Source organism: Epinephelus moara, chromosome 11 (assembly GCF_006386435.1).
Source record: "Epinephelus moara isolate mb chromosome 11, YSFRI_EMoa_1.0, whole genome shotgun sequence".
NCBI classification, from domain to species: Eukaryota; Metazoa; Chordata; class Actinopteri; order Perciformes; family Serranidae; genus Epinephelus; species Epinephelus moara.
In genome coordinates, this window is record NC_065516.1 from 20,911,036 (window position 1) to 20,925,734 (window position 14,699).

The following is a 14,699-nucleotide window of genomic DNA, read 5'->3' on the forward strand; positions in this document are numbered from 1 at the left end:
CAAACTTAGTCCCTGATTTGGACCAAAGCAAGACAACTCTAGGTCTGAGAGCACCCTAAGACAAAGGTCTGAACTCACAGTTCTGGTGTCATGTCGGCCATCCACCCCGACCACCTCCCAGTGAATCCAGGGTGGTACATAAATGTAGTGTTTCATTAACCCAAAGAAACATTGTTTCCGAACATAACCCAGGCAGCAGTTACATCGTCACCACAATGCAATTAAGTAATATACAAATGTTAATTCTCATTGTAACATGTCCATTGTTTCTGCGTGTCCTTGAGTTTCCACAGCCAAGCCAGTGCACTTTCTATGTTTACTTTTCACAAGTCTAAACATGCCTTTCTATCCTTCATTTGCTGATAGGTGAGAAAGTTTACTGTAAAGGGTGCTTTGCTCAAAATGTTGTCCTTGATCTATTTTAGGCATGCATGAGCTGATGCCCCCATTTCGCTACTTTGCTTTTATCATGTAAGATGTAGATGTCTTGCCGCCATATCGACTTGCCGGGTTTCACTCAAGTAAATAAGTAATAAAGTTGGCTTGAACTGAGTTTGCCTCGGGTTTGATCCTGTCCAGAAACACTTCTAAAAAAATTTAAAATCCAATATTTAGGGGGCATGGACTGTAACTTCAATCACTGATGTATATGAGAACCAGAACCACGTGATCCTCTAACTACCTGCTGTGATATGAAGTTCCTTTCATTGGGCCTGAAAGCTTTTTTCAGGAAATCTTGATGGGAAATCACACCTCTTTCTCTCCTGAAGTTGGAAGACGCAAAAACCTTTAACCTCAATTCTTCTGTCTATTCCTATCACATTGTAGACTTTTTTTGGGAAGCACACATTGTGGGACTTAGAAGGTGACAAAACTGGATCAGGGTAATAAAATCTCCAAACATCTGGCTGCAGCAGAGGAGCTCTCCATGTTTGAAAATGAAAATTCTGTGCGAGGGCCTTTTTATAGAGTGATGACACCATGCAATTTAAAAAGGGCTGGGAAATAAAATAAACCATTATCACAAGACAGTGTTGGTTGGATGTTATTTAAACCGTGCTCATATCTCGACTCTTGTAATCGCATAACAAATTTGCCTTGTAAATGCCCCACTACTTTTTAAAATGACCCGTGTTTTCCATTTGTTTTAAATTTTTACAGAGATGTTTTGACTGGTAATAATCACTCCGAGCTCAAACAGTCAGTTCAGAATCTCTGTTATTTTTAAAAATAACAGGGAGAAGCGTGGGGAGAGAAAAAACACAACAACCAAAAAGTTCAGTTGGGCAGCATAGTTGTGGCCATGTTACATCGCCTGGTGGTTTGGAATGGGGGGTTACTTTCTCCTTTGGTCCGCGCAGACAACACCAGATACCTCGCGGTCTGGAGGAAAAATGGATCTGTCAGCTAAAAAGATTAAAAGGATCAAATGTTGGTCATATGTGGGCACGTCGTTGATTCTGAAGAGATCATATGGCAAGAAAGCAGCTCAGGGAAGCTCCTCGTGGAAACCTATCCCTCTATATATACAGCTTGGCCAACACCTTGATGACCACTTGTGGGTGCAAAGACTCCTCTAGCCCCTCTGTACTTCCCCTGTCTGAGATGATTATGGAGATGATTACATGTAGGCGTAATTGGTGAATTGGAACCAGCATGGTATGTCTCTGATGAAAGCCACATTGCCTATGGCTTCAACTCAGCCCACTCCCTCCATTGTGAAATGCTTTTATTCTCCTACCACGCCTCCTCGTCCTCTTTTTATTCTTTTTTTTTTTTTTTTTTAAAGGCCGAAGGCTATTTTTGGGTCTTGGGCTCCGCCCCTTTAAGTGCTACAATCATTTGTGGTTTAGTTCCTACGACAGTGTAATTCATCACAGAAAATGCGTGTGACAGCCACCTAGCTTGCAGTTATCATCCAATTTTAAACCTGCCTGGAATAAACAGAAAAACAAAAGAGATTCAAAGTGTGTGTCTCTTCCGCACATGACAGACAATAGTGTCTGCTTGTTGTGATAGATGTTGATGAAAAGCCCTTTTAAGAGCTCAGTGAAAAGGTTAGACATCCTGTAAGAAATTCCCTTTGTCTTTGTCAGCCTCGTCTCTTTCTTTTTGACATTACTTGGAATCCACCTTTTTGCTCTTTTGGCACGCACAAACGATGCATTTAAGCAGAAGCTGAGAAAAAAGACTGCTTTGGCTGCATGTGGATGGAGACAGTATTTTGCCCATAGAGAAGGGAGAAATACTCATACATCAATTAATATACTTTGCAGATGTAAGAATGTAGACACTGTCTGGCATTTTATTACCTTAATATATTAACACACTGAAACTTTAAACCAAAAGTCTGACATTCTGGGAAGTACTGTATGCTAGTAGTTTGCTTTCTTGCAGAATGTTAGATGAGAAGATTGATACCACTCTCATGTCCTCTAACTACAGCCAGTAGCTGACTAGTCTAGCTTAGCATGAAGACTGAAAACAGGAGGAAGCAGTTGTCTGAAGGAATAAATCCACTTGTACCTCCATAGGTAATTTATTTATACTTGGGAGGTAGTTAACCCAAGAAAATCTTGGCCTTCTGAAATTCGACCTACTTTTCAACCAGTGGATTGGTCTATGGGGAAATCAGACACAATGGGCTGAGTGCAGTCTACCCTGGTAGCATATCTACTACGGGTGGGGTAAAAAATCGATACAGCAGGGTATTGCGATATTTTTGTGTGGCAATATTGTATTTTTTGTATTACACAAATTATTAATATTACAAAGACAAATTAAACTTTATCTAACCTACTAGAATAGAATAATCAATTGCTTTTTCAGTCCACTATATACATTTTACTGCTGCAAAAAACCCCCGGCTGAAGTGACATGAACAGGCTGAAAACTATCTTATTAGATAAAACAGATGTTGACAAAGTTTGGAGACATAATTTACAGTTGAAAAAAGGTAATTAGTTGCAATATATGGAAATATATTTTATCGCAATACTCAGTATATTTCAACATATTTAAAATGGCAAAAATATTGTAAAGTGACTGAAGTATTGTGATAATATGGTATCGTATCGTACCGTGGATCGTCTGGTGATTCCCACCCATAGTATCCACAAATGTTTCTGTTTTTTGCTGTCACAGGGCTCGACATTAACGTTTGCCTGGGTGAAGTAAACTCTGTGAGTTTTACAATTGGGCAAGGGTAAAAAAAAATTATGTGCAATGTAACGTTATCTGAAAAGAAACTGCGTACTCTATCGCACACCTTTTCCACCTGAGCTGTGTGTGCAAGTCTGTCTCACCACCTTGGATTGAACAGGACTCATGAAAAAATCTGACATACTGGACTCTAGAAGTTAAATCTGAGGTTATGGGATCATATCAGGCAAAGGTTACTAATGTTAAATACCTCTGGAATGCTGCATGCAGGAGACGTACATTGTTTTGACCAGACGCTGACTGTCATGCTGTTCCGACAAGGGCTGCCTAAGCTTTCAGAAGCTTTGTAATTCTTGAATTGCTGTGTCTTTCATGAGACTTTTTGAAAAAAATCAGTAATGATGATTCCGACACTTAATGGCATTTTACACTTAATATGATTATTTATCTTTTTTTTTAATTGAAAAATTAGACTTGAAAAACTTTTGCTAAATCACTGCACTCTTCAATGTCACTTTTTACTCAGCCGTCCAATCACAGTTGAGAAGGGGCAAGACAAATACCACATAGCCCCACATACATGTACAAGTGCTGAACAACCAATGAGTTTGTTCAGAGCACATCAGCCAACTGACAAACTGACCCACAGATTAGAAGATGTTGGCCCCCTGATTCATACATTATGTGATATTGTGATATCACCATTTTTCCAGCTTTCCAAACCAGTGAGAGCAGCACAAACAAAAACCACATAAATACAGAGATCTCTCATGTGAAATACCCCAAAGGTTTATGGCAAACAATTTTGTGTTCATTGAGAACTCTTTCACTCATAGTTAGAAGTTCATTGACGAACACTTGGTTTTAGGGGGCTTTAAAAGCTGAATTAAAGTAAGTGAGACATTTTTTTCTCAGATACTAAACCTACTCTCTAATGATTGATACATATAGTAATGAGTCTTAAATATTGGGATGTTTGATTTGGTTAGTTTCGCCCCTCTACACATTTCAATTGCATGGAACTGTTTATTGCATATGTGACCCTCATCAGCTGGAGGCCATGAGAACCACATAGTCCAAACTTTCACTGTGTTTTTCCTTCCATGGTTAAGGTACAGAGGTTGACAAACTGACGTTGTTATAGACTTGTGTTTTTCCCTTGTGGTCTGTTGCGAAGAGAAAAGACGCCAAGGATGAGTGGTTATAGACTGACGGACGGAGGTGGGGTGTTTGGTCAGTTGTTTCTCTGAAAGCGTTGGTAATTGCCACTGCTAGCTCGACGCTGACACCCGACCACCTCCGTCATGGCCTGGAAGTGAATTCCACAGAAATTTAGTGGTGCTGCTGGCCATGTTTGTTTGTCTATTATAGGGAGACAGGACATCGAGGATGTAATCTGATAGGTTGCTGCCACTCTGCCTGTCCTCAACCCTCGTCCTCTGTCTTTATTTTGTCCTCTTGCTCTCTCTGTCTCTCTTTGAGTTACTAAAATATAAAGACTTATCCCATTTGGCTCATTCGGGCCCTTTGAAGTTCTGATGCTGTTTGTTGATCTGGCGGTTGGTTTGTTTCCTCTTCTCTGTTGTAAATGATGCAGAGAAAAAACATTCTTTTAGTTTCCATCATGAACTTCCCAACGTCCAATTAAATTGCTCGGACTTCATCGTGCTCCGTCTTATGTCTAAAATAAATAAAATTAACCCAAACAAAACACGCAGAGTAAAGCCTGCTGGTTGTTTTAACAAACATGTGGCCCCCAGCAGTAAATAAATCATCCCTCTTTGGCAAGCTGGTGTTTGTTGCTATAGTCACATCAATTTAGAGTAACTGTTCATAGCAAGTTGTAAAGGCTCTCTGTAATGATGGCAAAGGCCACCACTATTTTTTTCCAATTTGCAGATTAGCAAGGGTAAATTCAAAGCTCTCTCCACTGATCATACACTTCTCTTTTCCGGAGTGATGGGATTTCTCGTGGGGATTTTGTGTAAGTTTGTTGTGTTATCCCTGAGTGAGCATGTGCATTATTATGTCTGTGTTGTCTTTTGTGTTTTCCCCAGTGAGCTTGTGTCTTGGCTGATGGAAATCGGTGAGACGGGCAACCCAGAGGAAGGGGTTCACCTGGGTCAAGCTCTGGTGGAGAATGGCATCATCCACCACGGTTAGTTCTCACAATATTTGTCCTTTATTTTCTCCCACTCAGACCTGCTTTATCATCCTTTGCTGTTCCATGTCTATAACCAAACCTACCACAGTCTACTTTACTTCATGCTGCACGCTGTAGAGCATGCAAATGCCTGTCATTGCCTGACCTAACCTCTGGCCATGTTCCTCATTCAACAAGCAGTTTCACAATACTTTCACTCCCTGGCTTGAGCCCATAATGCAGATGCAGCTGTCTTATTTATGTCTTAGCAGGTGTCCCATTTAAACACCCCCTTGACACAATGTTTAGGTAAGGGATTATAAATGTTAATCTCTTCTCGCCGTAATGTTTGTGTAATATTTGCTCTGTGGCTGTTCTGTGGCTTTGGGTAACAAGTGTATTTGGTGCATGAGGCTTAAGCTGGCTAATGCTTTGCATTCACACTAAATGGCGCGTACTGCTCTGCATGTATTTTTTTTTTTTTCCTCAAAAGAGTAGGGCCCCAAGCCAAGTTGTATCTTGAATCACTCGGGGGTGCTTTATTGCTTCCTCACAGAGAAATGAGATTGGGCTTTAGAGCCGTTCCTGACAGAGAGGAATAACTCCGAGCCCCTCTGAGCTCTCCCCCAGTACTGTTAGAAGTGCCCATGTGGAAAACGATAGAATATCTTTTCATAAAAACCTTTAATGGAACCCGAACGGCTGCCGCCAAGAATACAGAGCCAACTGTTATTACTGTTTTGGAGGGCCTTCAACAAAGTCCCCCAGAGCAAGAGGAGCAGGGAGCTCTGAGCAGCCGTGTTATCTGTGACCACTCTGTATTAAGTTTGAGTCTTCCTCTTGTCTGGAAAGCTTGTTTCACCATGCAGCCCTGCTTGGCTCAAATATGTTTTTAAACCTCTTATACTTTTAAATTTGAAGCAACACGAATAACGCCCCTTTGGGATTTCGAGACTTTTTTTCTCGTCTTTTATTCTGGTACTTCTTCTTTCAGAAACATCCTTATGTTTTGAATTGCATTTTTAGTCACAGACAAACACCAGTTCAAACCCGAGCCGGTACTGTACCGCTTTCGCTACGACGACGGCACCTATCACCCCAGAAGTGACATGCATGATGTCATATCTAAGGTAACAGTGTAACAGTAGAGCTACTTTTAATACAATTCACATTTTACACACCTATTATTGACCTAATCAAAATCTCCTCACTTGTTTTTTTTTTTTAGGGTGTTCGGCTGTTCTGCCGTCTTCACAGCCTCTTCACCCCTGTCATCAGGTAGGTGGCCATTTTCTTTTTCACAGCCCAGCCAGGTGGGGCCCCAGTAGCATAGCATCTGTCTTTTTCCTCTAAAAATAGTTCCACCACACAGCAGCGTGGAGGAGAGAAATATCACGGTGAACTATGAGCTCATTGTTTTTAAAGAGGAGCTGACTTAAGAAGAGTTGGCACAGATGGTGATGGAGTGTGGTGGGGCCTGTGGGTGATCTAGCTTGGCAGGTTTTATCTGCCCGGTCTCAAAACACAGACGCGGTGAGGAAGATTGAGTCTATCAGATGTTCTAAGTGGTCTGGGTGCACCTGGGACGCAGATAAATGGCCAACATTGTGATGAATCTCTCTTGGTGCCTTTGAGAGTTCATTTTCAGCTTTTAATAGTCTGTTGCCACATTGTTCACCATTTTCCACTGAGGCAAGGTCACATTCTTGAAACAGTTGTAGTAAGCAATCTTAACTTAAGATCCACTTATTAGCTTTTGCAGGAGCCTTTAACCCATCAGATGGTCCTCATCAGCATGAAAGTTCATTCTTTACAATCAAAATAGTACTTTGACTAAACAGCCAAGGCCCTCTCATAGCGTTTTCTGGGGGCGTTCAACCCCATCACACGGTCTTAATCGGCATGAAAATTTGTTCTTAGCTGCAGTCAATAGTTGGGATTTTTTGAAGTGGGGTTGTTTGAGATACCTATCTATAGTCAGTGTATTACCTTACAGTAGATGATGTTTGATTTGATCTTTATTTTCCTCGAATAAAAGCAATACAATATATGCATTAATGAAATAAAATAATTCATACAAATACAATAAAAATAAAATAAATAATAAAAAACAAATACATTTGTTTTCGATTGTTCAGCATGCCTCCAGTTTGGAGAAGCAGGCAGGAGTACCGCCACAGAAGCTGTGGAGGGGGAAGCAGCAGCAAAACACATTTTAGCCATCCAAAAAAAGGCCTACCTGGAAAAATGAATATAAGTTTGAATGTGCGCTATATTTAGAATATTTTCACCGCTTTACCTTGTTGTCAAAAAACCAACATGACAGGAAACCTAAGCTTATATAATCCTCTCCTCAAAGCCAGACTCATTCGACAAAAACAGTAATTGTACCTCGCTGAAGATGGTAGCTACTTGTCTACAGCTGCCTCGACTCGTACTTTGTATTATTGTGTGACAATAACAAATTAACTAACTGATTGAGGCAGCAGTAGACCAGCAGTGCCTGTGTTTAATTACTGTTCAGTTAGGACCACTTAAGTCTTGCTCACCAGACCTTTCTCAAGAAAAGAAAGGTCTGGCTGGGCCGACTCTCACTGTGAGATTGGAGAAAAAAACGCCCCGGCTGCTTGTATTTCTTTCAACCAATCACAATCGTTCTGGGAGGTGCCACAGCAACGGTGNGTTGAAAACTGCTACACAACCGGAGGTGGTAGGGCGGGACTTCAGCGGGTGGCTCGTTCCGCCCAATGAGAGGCTGATCTATGCAGCGAACTTCCGCCCACTCAGACTAGGACCACTTAAGTCAAAGAAAACTTTATGTCCATTTGCAGTACTATATTTGGTGGTATGGCTCTGTTCTGGGGCCTCTCTGCCTTTCCTAGGCCTACGCAGAAAGCCTAAGGCAGAGAAGGCAGACCTCTCCACCCTTCTGCGTGCAAATGAGGAAAGACTGAGGCACAGAGAGCAAACCTCCCTGCTCTTCCACGCACCAACATGAAAAGCCTAAGGCAAAGAGAGCAAACCTCCCTGCCATTCCACGCACCAACATGAAAAGCCTAAGGCAAAGAGAGTAAACCTCCCTGCCATTCCATGTGCCTACATGGCAGAGAAAGCTCACTTTTCTGCCCTTCCTCACACAAATGAGGAAAGCCTGAGGCAGACAGAGCAAACCTCTCTGCCCTTCCTTGTGCCTACATGGAAAGCCTAAGACAGGGAGGGCAGCATCAAAGACCCCCCAGGAACAGAACAGAGCAGCATGAATGACAAACAGAAATGACATTGATAAGTCAGACAACATGAAAAGGAGGAGCTGGGGTGGAGGCAGTTTGCAAAGCAGCTTGCAGAGGAAGCAGCAACAGTCGACAGGCTAATGCTTTGCTCAATTTTTTTGTCAATGGAATCTGGCTTTCAGTTCAGTTTCCCATCGGAAAGGGCAAGGTAAAGTGTAGAGTACACATGAATTGATATTTATTTTTGTAGGTGGTCATTTTAGGTGGCTAATATACATTTTGCTGCTGCCCCTGTCCACAGCAGAACATTGCTTAGCTCCTTGGCAGTACTCCTGCCTGCTTCAAACTCAAGATGTGCTGACCAGCATTTTTGTACAGTAGGTAATACACTGACTATGGATCTATGGAAGTATCTCGTACAACCCTACTTCAAAAAATCTGAACTATCCCTTGAACTTAAAGCCAACAAGGATGAAGTCATAAAAGTCCTATGGATAACATTTTAAGCTCTACTTTTGAATTAGAATCACGTAATATTGAAAGCTTGGAAGTGGATCTGGAGTTGTGATTGTTCTGTCAAAGGATATTGCCAGTTTTGTCTTTGTGGTTTGTGGTCATTTTTTCCTTTTGTTGTGTGTCTACACTACGTTTGGCTCACATGGCTCAAACTATTCATCACAGATACAAATAGCCTCATTTCTCTTATAAAGCAATTTAAGGGGTCACTCCGTTACAATACAGAGGTCTTATACATTCCACTGAGTGTGACCGACAGCATATTGATCCTGCGCTCTGAAAGGCCTGACATGAAGTGGAGCTGCAGGAGGCAAACATTGATTCCAGTTCTTCAACATCCAACATGGTGCAAAAAAAGCCATTTTGATAACTGAAGTTCAGCGCTGTTGTTTTCAAAGTTTCACAGCTGAAGTTCTGTATGCCATGATTTGTCATTCAAAACACACTTAAAATGATAAAAGTAAGCTCCCAGTTAGTCATCTTATAGTGTGTAATTAGTGTAAACAAGTGAAAGCTTAAAAATCCGGCATGCCCATGAAATAGTCACTTAAACCCAAATGTGAAACAGGTGTTTTGGAGCAATCCTGGCACATGCGATAAAACATCCCTTTGTCTAACAGAGTTAGAAGTGGAGCAATCTCATTTTATAGGAGTAATTTGCTGGCATGGTTTGGTTTTCAGTGTTGTTGTTTTTTAAACTCCATTTGAACAGTGTTTGAGGAGCAGGCTGCTAATGTGTTTTACCGCAAAGCACCGCATCAGGGTTGCCTGTTTATGCTGGATCTCAAATGGCCTGGAGAAAAGCTTTAATTTCACACCAATAAAACTGTGCCATAGCTGGAAGGGGGCACGCTGATCCTGCATGTTTCCAGCATAGAAGCTTTGCTGTATTTCTGTTTGATCCAACTACTAAAAAGCCTAAAGGCTGATTTTGTGTGTGTGTGTCAGCATTTAGTTGATCTGCGTTTGTGTTGAGGCCAAACCTCTTGACGTAAAAACTCTCGTCGGTGTACTAGAGTTGAGTGTGTTGTTAGCCAGCATATCTGTGCAGTGTGTTCTCACTGAGAGGCCAGTACAATGCATCACAGAGCCTGGGAATGCCAGAGTTTAATTGGAGCAACCAGCCCCTGCCTAATTAGGTATAATTTCCTGGCAGAGCGAGAGAGATGAAGCGAAGGGGGGATCGTACACTAGCAACCCTGCTCCCTCGCACAGCTTTTGTGTCCCCCTCACACCCGGCTCTCCTCACAAGAAAGCTCCAATGAATCTGATTGTACACTTTGAAATGTCCACTGCAGGCTAACACTGTGGATACACTGTTTGATAAAGCAATGAGAAGAGATTTTCAGTGTGCTTACAGTGAGGCTGTAAACCCACACAATACAGCGAAGGTCACTCATAAATTATCTTCATACAGAATGGAAAAACTGGCATTTCAGTTCAGCGTCTGATAAATATTGACAGGTTTTCTTCATTATGCTGATGAGTCCTCCAGAAACTCAATATTTGCAGATGCATGTGCAGGATTTTCAAAATAACTAATGATATGGCACACTGTACTTGAGTTATTCATCAGGACTGAAACAGTTGATTAAATCTTGAACTTTCGGCATCCTTTGCATAAAACATTTTCCAAAAATGCTTTGAAAATGCAACATTTGCCTTCATCATCCATTTACCCCGAACAAAATGTCAAAGCAAACTTTTCTCTACAGACAGCAAGTTAGAAAACCACCTCTCTGACCTTTCCCTCTGTTGCTCCTCAAACTGCTGTTCCCTCATGCCGGACATATGGCTGCCCACTGGACCGCAGTTTACCCCCCATTTTTCACTGTGACAGCCTAACTGTGCACCAGCCGATGTAGCCCCAATCTCCCTGTCTCTAGTATCCCATTCAGGAGGAAAACAGGGTTTATGTTGCCTCTTCTGGTCCATCGGGATTATGCATGGCACGGCAGGGCAACGTGCCTCACCGGCTAATACCAACACTACCGACCTCATCAGAGACCAACGCAGGCTGTCAAATACAGTTACGCAACAGAATGTTCCATTGTGGAGGAAACAGGGCAGCATTCGGCCTCTCACGCTTCACTTTCTGAACAGCTCCAGACAGCTGAGATTGGACTTTAACTTGGCCCACATGTCATGTTTGACTTGTCTGAACTGTGTGAGTGTGTGCGCAAGATGGGCATGTGTATGTGTGGTTGCGTGTGTGTCTGAGTGAGTGTTTGCATGTGGTGGAAGTGGTAGAGTGGTGTAAGTCACGGTGGTTCTGGACTTTCCCGGCCTGCAGCCTGGCCCCTGCATGTCCCCGGGGAGGCCCCCGTGTTCATGGGAAAGTCACGGCTCCATTTCAGACGGCATTCTCGGGGTCTGTGTGCGGCAGTGTGGGTAACACTGAGAACAGCAACGGCAGACTGACATGGGGCACCCCGGGGCCAAACACTGCAGGGGCTGTTTCCAGCCATGCTCGGAGGAATGCTGTTTTGCTGTCACCAACTGTCAGAAACTCACTCAGATTTATGACGAAACTGCCAGTGCTTGAAAAGCGACCACGCCTTGCTGACAGTGGGAATTATTAGCCCTCTTTTAGGCTCCTTCACCATTTGTGTTTAAATAGACTAAGAAATTACTACTCCACATGTTCCCCATCTGGATTTATTGCAGTTTAAGTGAATCACAGAGTTGAATAGTAACATGGCACAGTCCAAGTTTAAAAGTAGAATTTTGTTTTCCTCATGATGTGTTCTGCTTTTCTGCTCATCCAGGGACAAGGACTACCATTTGCGGACCTACAAATCAGTGGTGATGGCCAACAAGCTCATAGACTGGCTTATTGCACAGGTAAACCCTAGTTTTTTCTTGATATCTGACAGAATTGTCAACTTGTTACACTCTGTTCCCATCCTCAGTCTGACGTTGCGTCCACTCTAATTTATGTGTGGGAGGGGGGTTTCGATTTCCCCTTACCAATCACAAGAGACGAAATGTATCCGCCTGAATCTAATGTTATTTAAAGTCCACATGAATGGGTAGCCATGCCAACATACCTGTTTTGTTGGGGTTTAAGAGTCGAACAGCCTTGATAGCAGCATCTATCTTGTGTATAGGGCTTGGCATTGTTGTTTTTTCTTAGTGGTTCAATAGACTATGCTTGACAACAGCTTGACAACTGCGTTAGTCCCTCCTGTTGCATTCATTGGTCGTTTTAAGCCTCTACACTGGCAATAGCCATGGCCAGAGGCATTATATTTATGGGTTGTCTGTTTGTACATCCATCTGTCCATCCCATTCTCTTAAAAGCAATATGTCGAGATCACTTTGAGGGAATTTTAAAAAATTTGGCACAAACGTCCACTTGAACTCAGTGATGAACTGACTAGATTTTGGTTGTCAGAGGTCAAGGGCACCTTGACCTCACTTCCGTCTCATTCTCGTGAATGCAATATCTCAAGAAGGCCTTGAGAGAATTTCCTCAAATTTGGCACCAACATCCACTGTGACTCAAGCATATACTCATTTGTTTTTGGTGGTCAAAGGTCAAGGTCACTGTGACCTCATAAAACACATTTTTGGCAACAAGTCAAGAATTCATATTCTATGACAAAATGTTTCACAAATGTGTTATAGGATAAAACAATGACACATTTCTAGCCATTGCTCAACGTCATAATTCAGGAACAGAGGGGGAGACATTTGGTCGGACACTGAATTGGTGATACTAATCTTGGGTGTCCATCTTGAAACTGTGCTGATTGTATAGATCTTCTGTGCTGCCAGTTTGCAGCAACATCCATATATGAAACATTGTCTAATGTCATGGCTACATGAGTCTGGACAGACATGGATGTAAACTGCATCTTGACTGGTTCATGGAGGCGTACAACCACAAGGCGGTTATTCTAGTTTATTTTAACTGAGAAACCACTGTTTCATTTCTCGATGCCAGACAAATCAGTCAACTCAAACTTGGTGGAGTGGGCGGACTCAAAGGTCTAGACCCAGGCAGCCCTAACTTAGCCTCACCCACAGTAATGGATGAGAGGTATTATAATATATCAACTTTCAGTGGAAGTATGATAACCATGTGATCCTACATTGTACAATCAAAATAAATTGTCTAAATAAATCATTCCAAGCAAATTGTAATTCAAAATGTTATAAAAATATCTTTGTTTTACATGTGTGAAAAGTTTTTTCAGTATATTACATAACTTGAAACACAATCAATTGGATTCTTAGAAGTGTAGTTTTCAGGCCACTTCAAATGTGCAACAGAGGAAACAAACTAAGACGACAAAGCATTTCTTGCCATCAGACTCAAGGCTCTCAGTGGAGCCAAAAGGAAACGAAGAAAGAAAGGCAGAATTGATTCGACAGCTGAGCTTTATTGACTTTGACAGGAAGCTTTGAGGCTGACAGATTGATAGCCCTGTCCAGGATGACAACAAAGAAATGAAATGTATATGGCCACCACCGCAGAATCAATGACAGACATCACATGTTTGTGTGTGCGTATGAGTGCACGCGTGTGTGTGTGGTAGTCCATATGAATGTGTTTGACCCAGGCCGACGGAATAGCTTTCACTCCTTCCGTGGGACTTCAAGAGCTGTCACACTTTGCTGTATAGACATGATTTTGGCTGTGTTCAAGATGGAGCATGAAGTGGGTCTGCAGGCCTCTGGGCTTTTGGATGCAGGAACAAAGGAGGGGGGTGCTCTCTAAACATACAATGTCCTTTGTTCTGTCTCTCTTTCTCTTACTTTCCTGTGACTCGTTTATTCTATCCACTCTTTATTCTCAAACCTGTCTCCGCTCTCTACTGCATTCACTCTTTAACTTTCTCGTGTCTTCTGGTGCAGGGGGACTGCAGAACCAGGGAGGAAGCGCTGATCTTGGGGGTGGAGCTGTGCGACAATGGCTTCATGCATCACGGTACGATACTGTTCACTGCTGAGGATTTCAACAGACCAAAAAAAAGGTTCCCATCTCGCTGTTCACAAACCATGGAATCCTCTCCATCATTGACTAAATAAGAGTCGAATGCTTCGGAGAAACCACACAGAGGGCGTCTGGCATTTAGCATCCTGTTTTAGAACACAACCACTCTTGTTCTCTTTCCATTTCTACTTATAATCCCTTTGACACGCTACAGGAATAGAACTTTTTTCCAATCCAGTGAATGAATTTGTATGTGTGCATTTGTGTGTGGTTAGGGTTATGTCTGTATTCATGCATACTATCATTAACTTCATGCATAGTTGTGTGCATCTGACTTAAGTAACCAAGTGCGGGGTACGTGCATAGTTTGCTTTAGCTGTGAGAACTTGGCAGATAACACATAGCTGTCAGTTAAAGTGCAAAAAATGGTTAGTAGCCATGGTTACAATTTGTTTGTGCGAGTTAGACTTGTTTTTAACTCGGCACTTCTTGCGTGCCAAAGTCCACATCATACACACTACAGTATGAGTCACAGCGTGTCTCCTTGTACCTCCATGATGTAACTGCTCTGAACTAGCCACAGTTCAAGCCTCACACTACAAATTACCAGCACATCTATGGAACATACAGTAACAGACCCAGCCATCAAACCTCCTTTCACTTCCACAGCCTTTGGGGTAATTTTGCCATTCGTGCCAGTGAGTTA

General features: G+C 42.3%; 1 protein-coding gene across 1 annotated transcript in view; it reads left to right on the forward strand.

Moving 5' to 3' along the window:
- The window catches only part of LOC126398161 (phosphatidylinositol 3,4,5-trisphosphate-dependent Rac exchanger 2 protein-like), a 105,458-nt gene that overhangs the window by 21,589 nt on the left and 69,170 nt on the right, over positions 1-14,699 (forward strand). Inside the window, exons 11-15 of the mRNA XM_050057382.1 lie at positions 5,220-5,320; positions 6,332-6,435; positions 6,534-6,583; positions 11,820-11,895; positions 13,915-13,987. Of these exons, the coding sequence (XP_049913339.1) occupies positions 5,220-5,320; positions 6,332-6,435; positions 6,534-6,583; positions 11,820-11,895; positions 13,915-13,987 (404 nt within the window). The remainder of the gene's footprint in view (positions 1-5,219; positions 5,321-6,331; positions 6,436-6,533; positions 6,584-11,819; positions 11,896-13,914; positions 13,988-14,699) is intronic.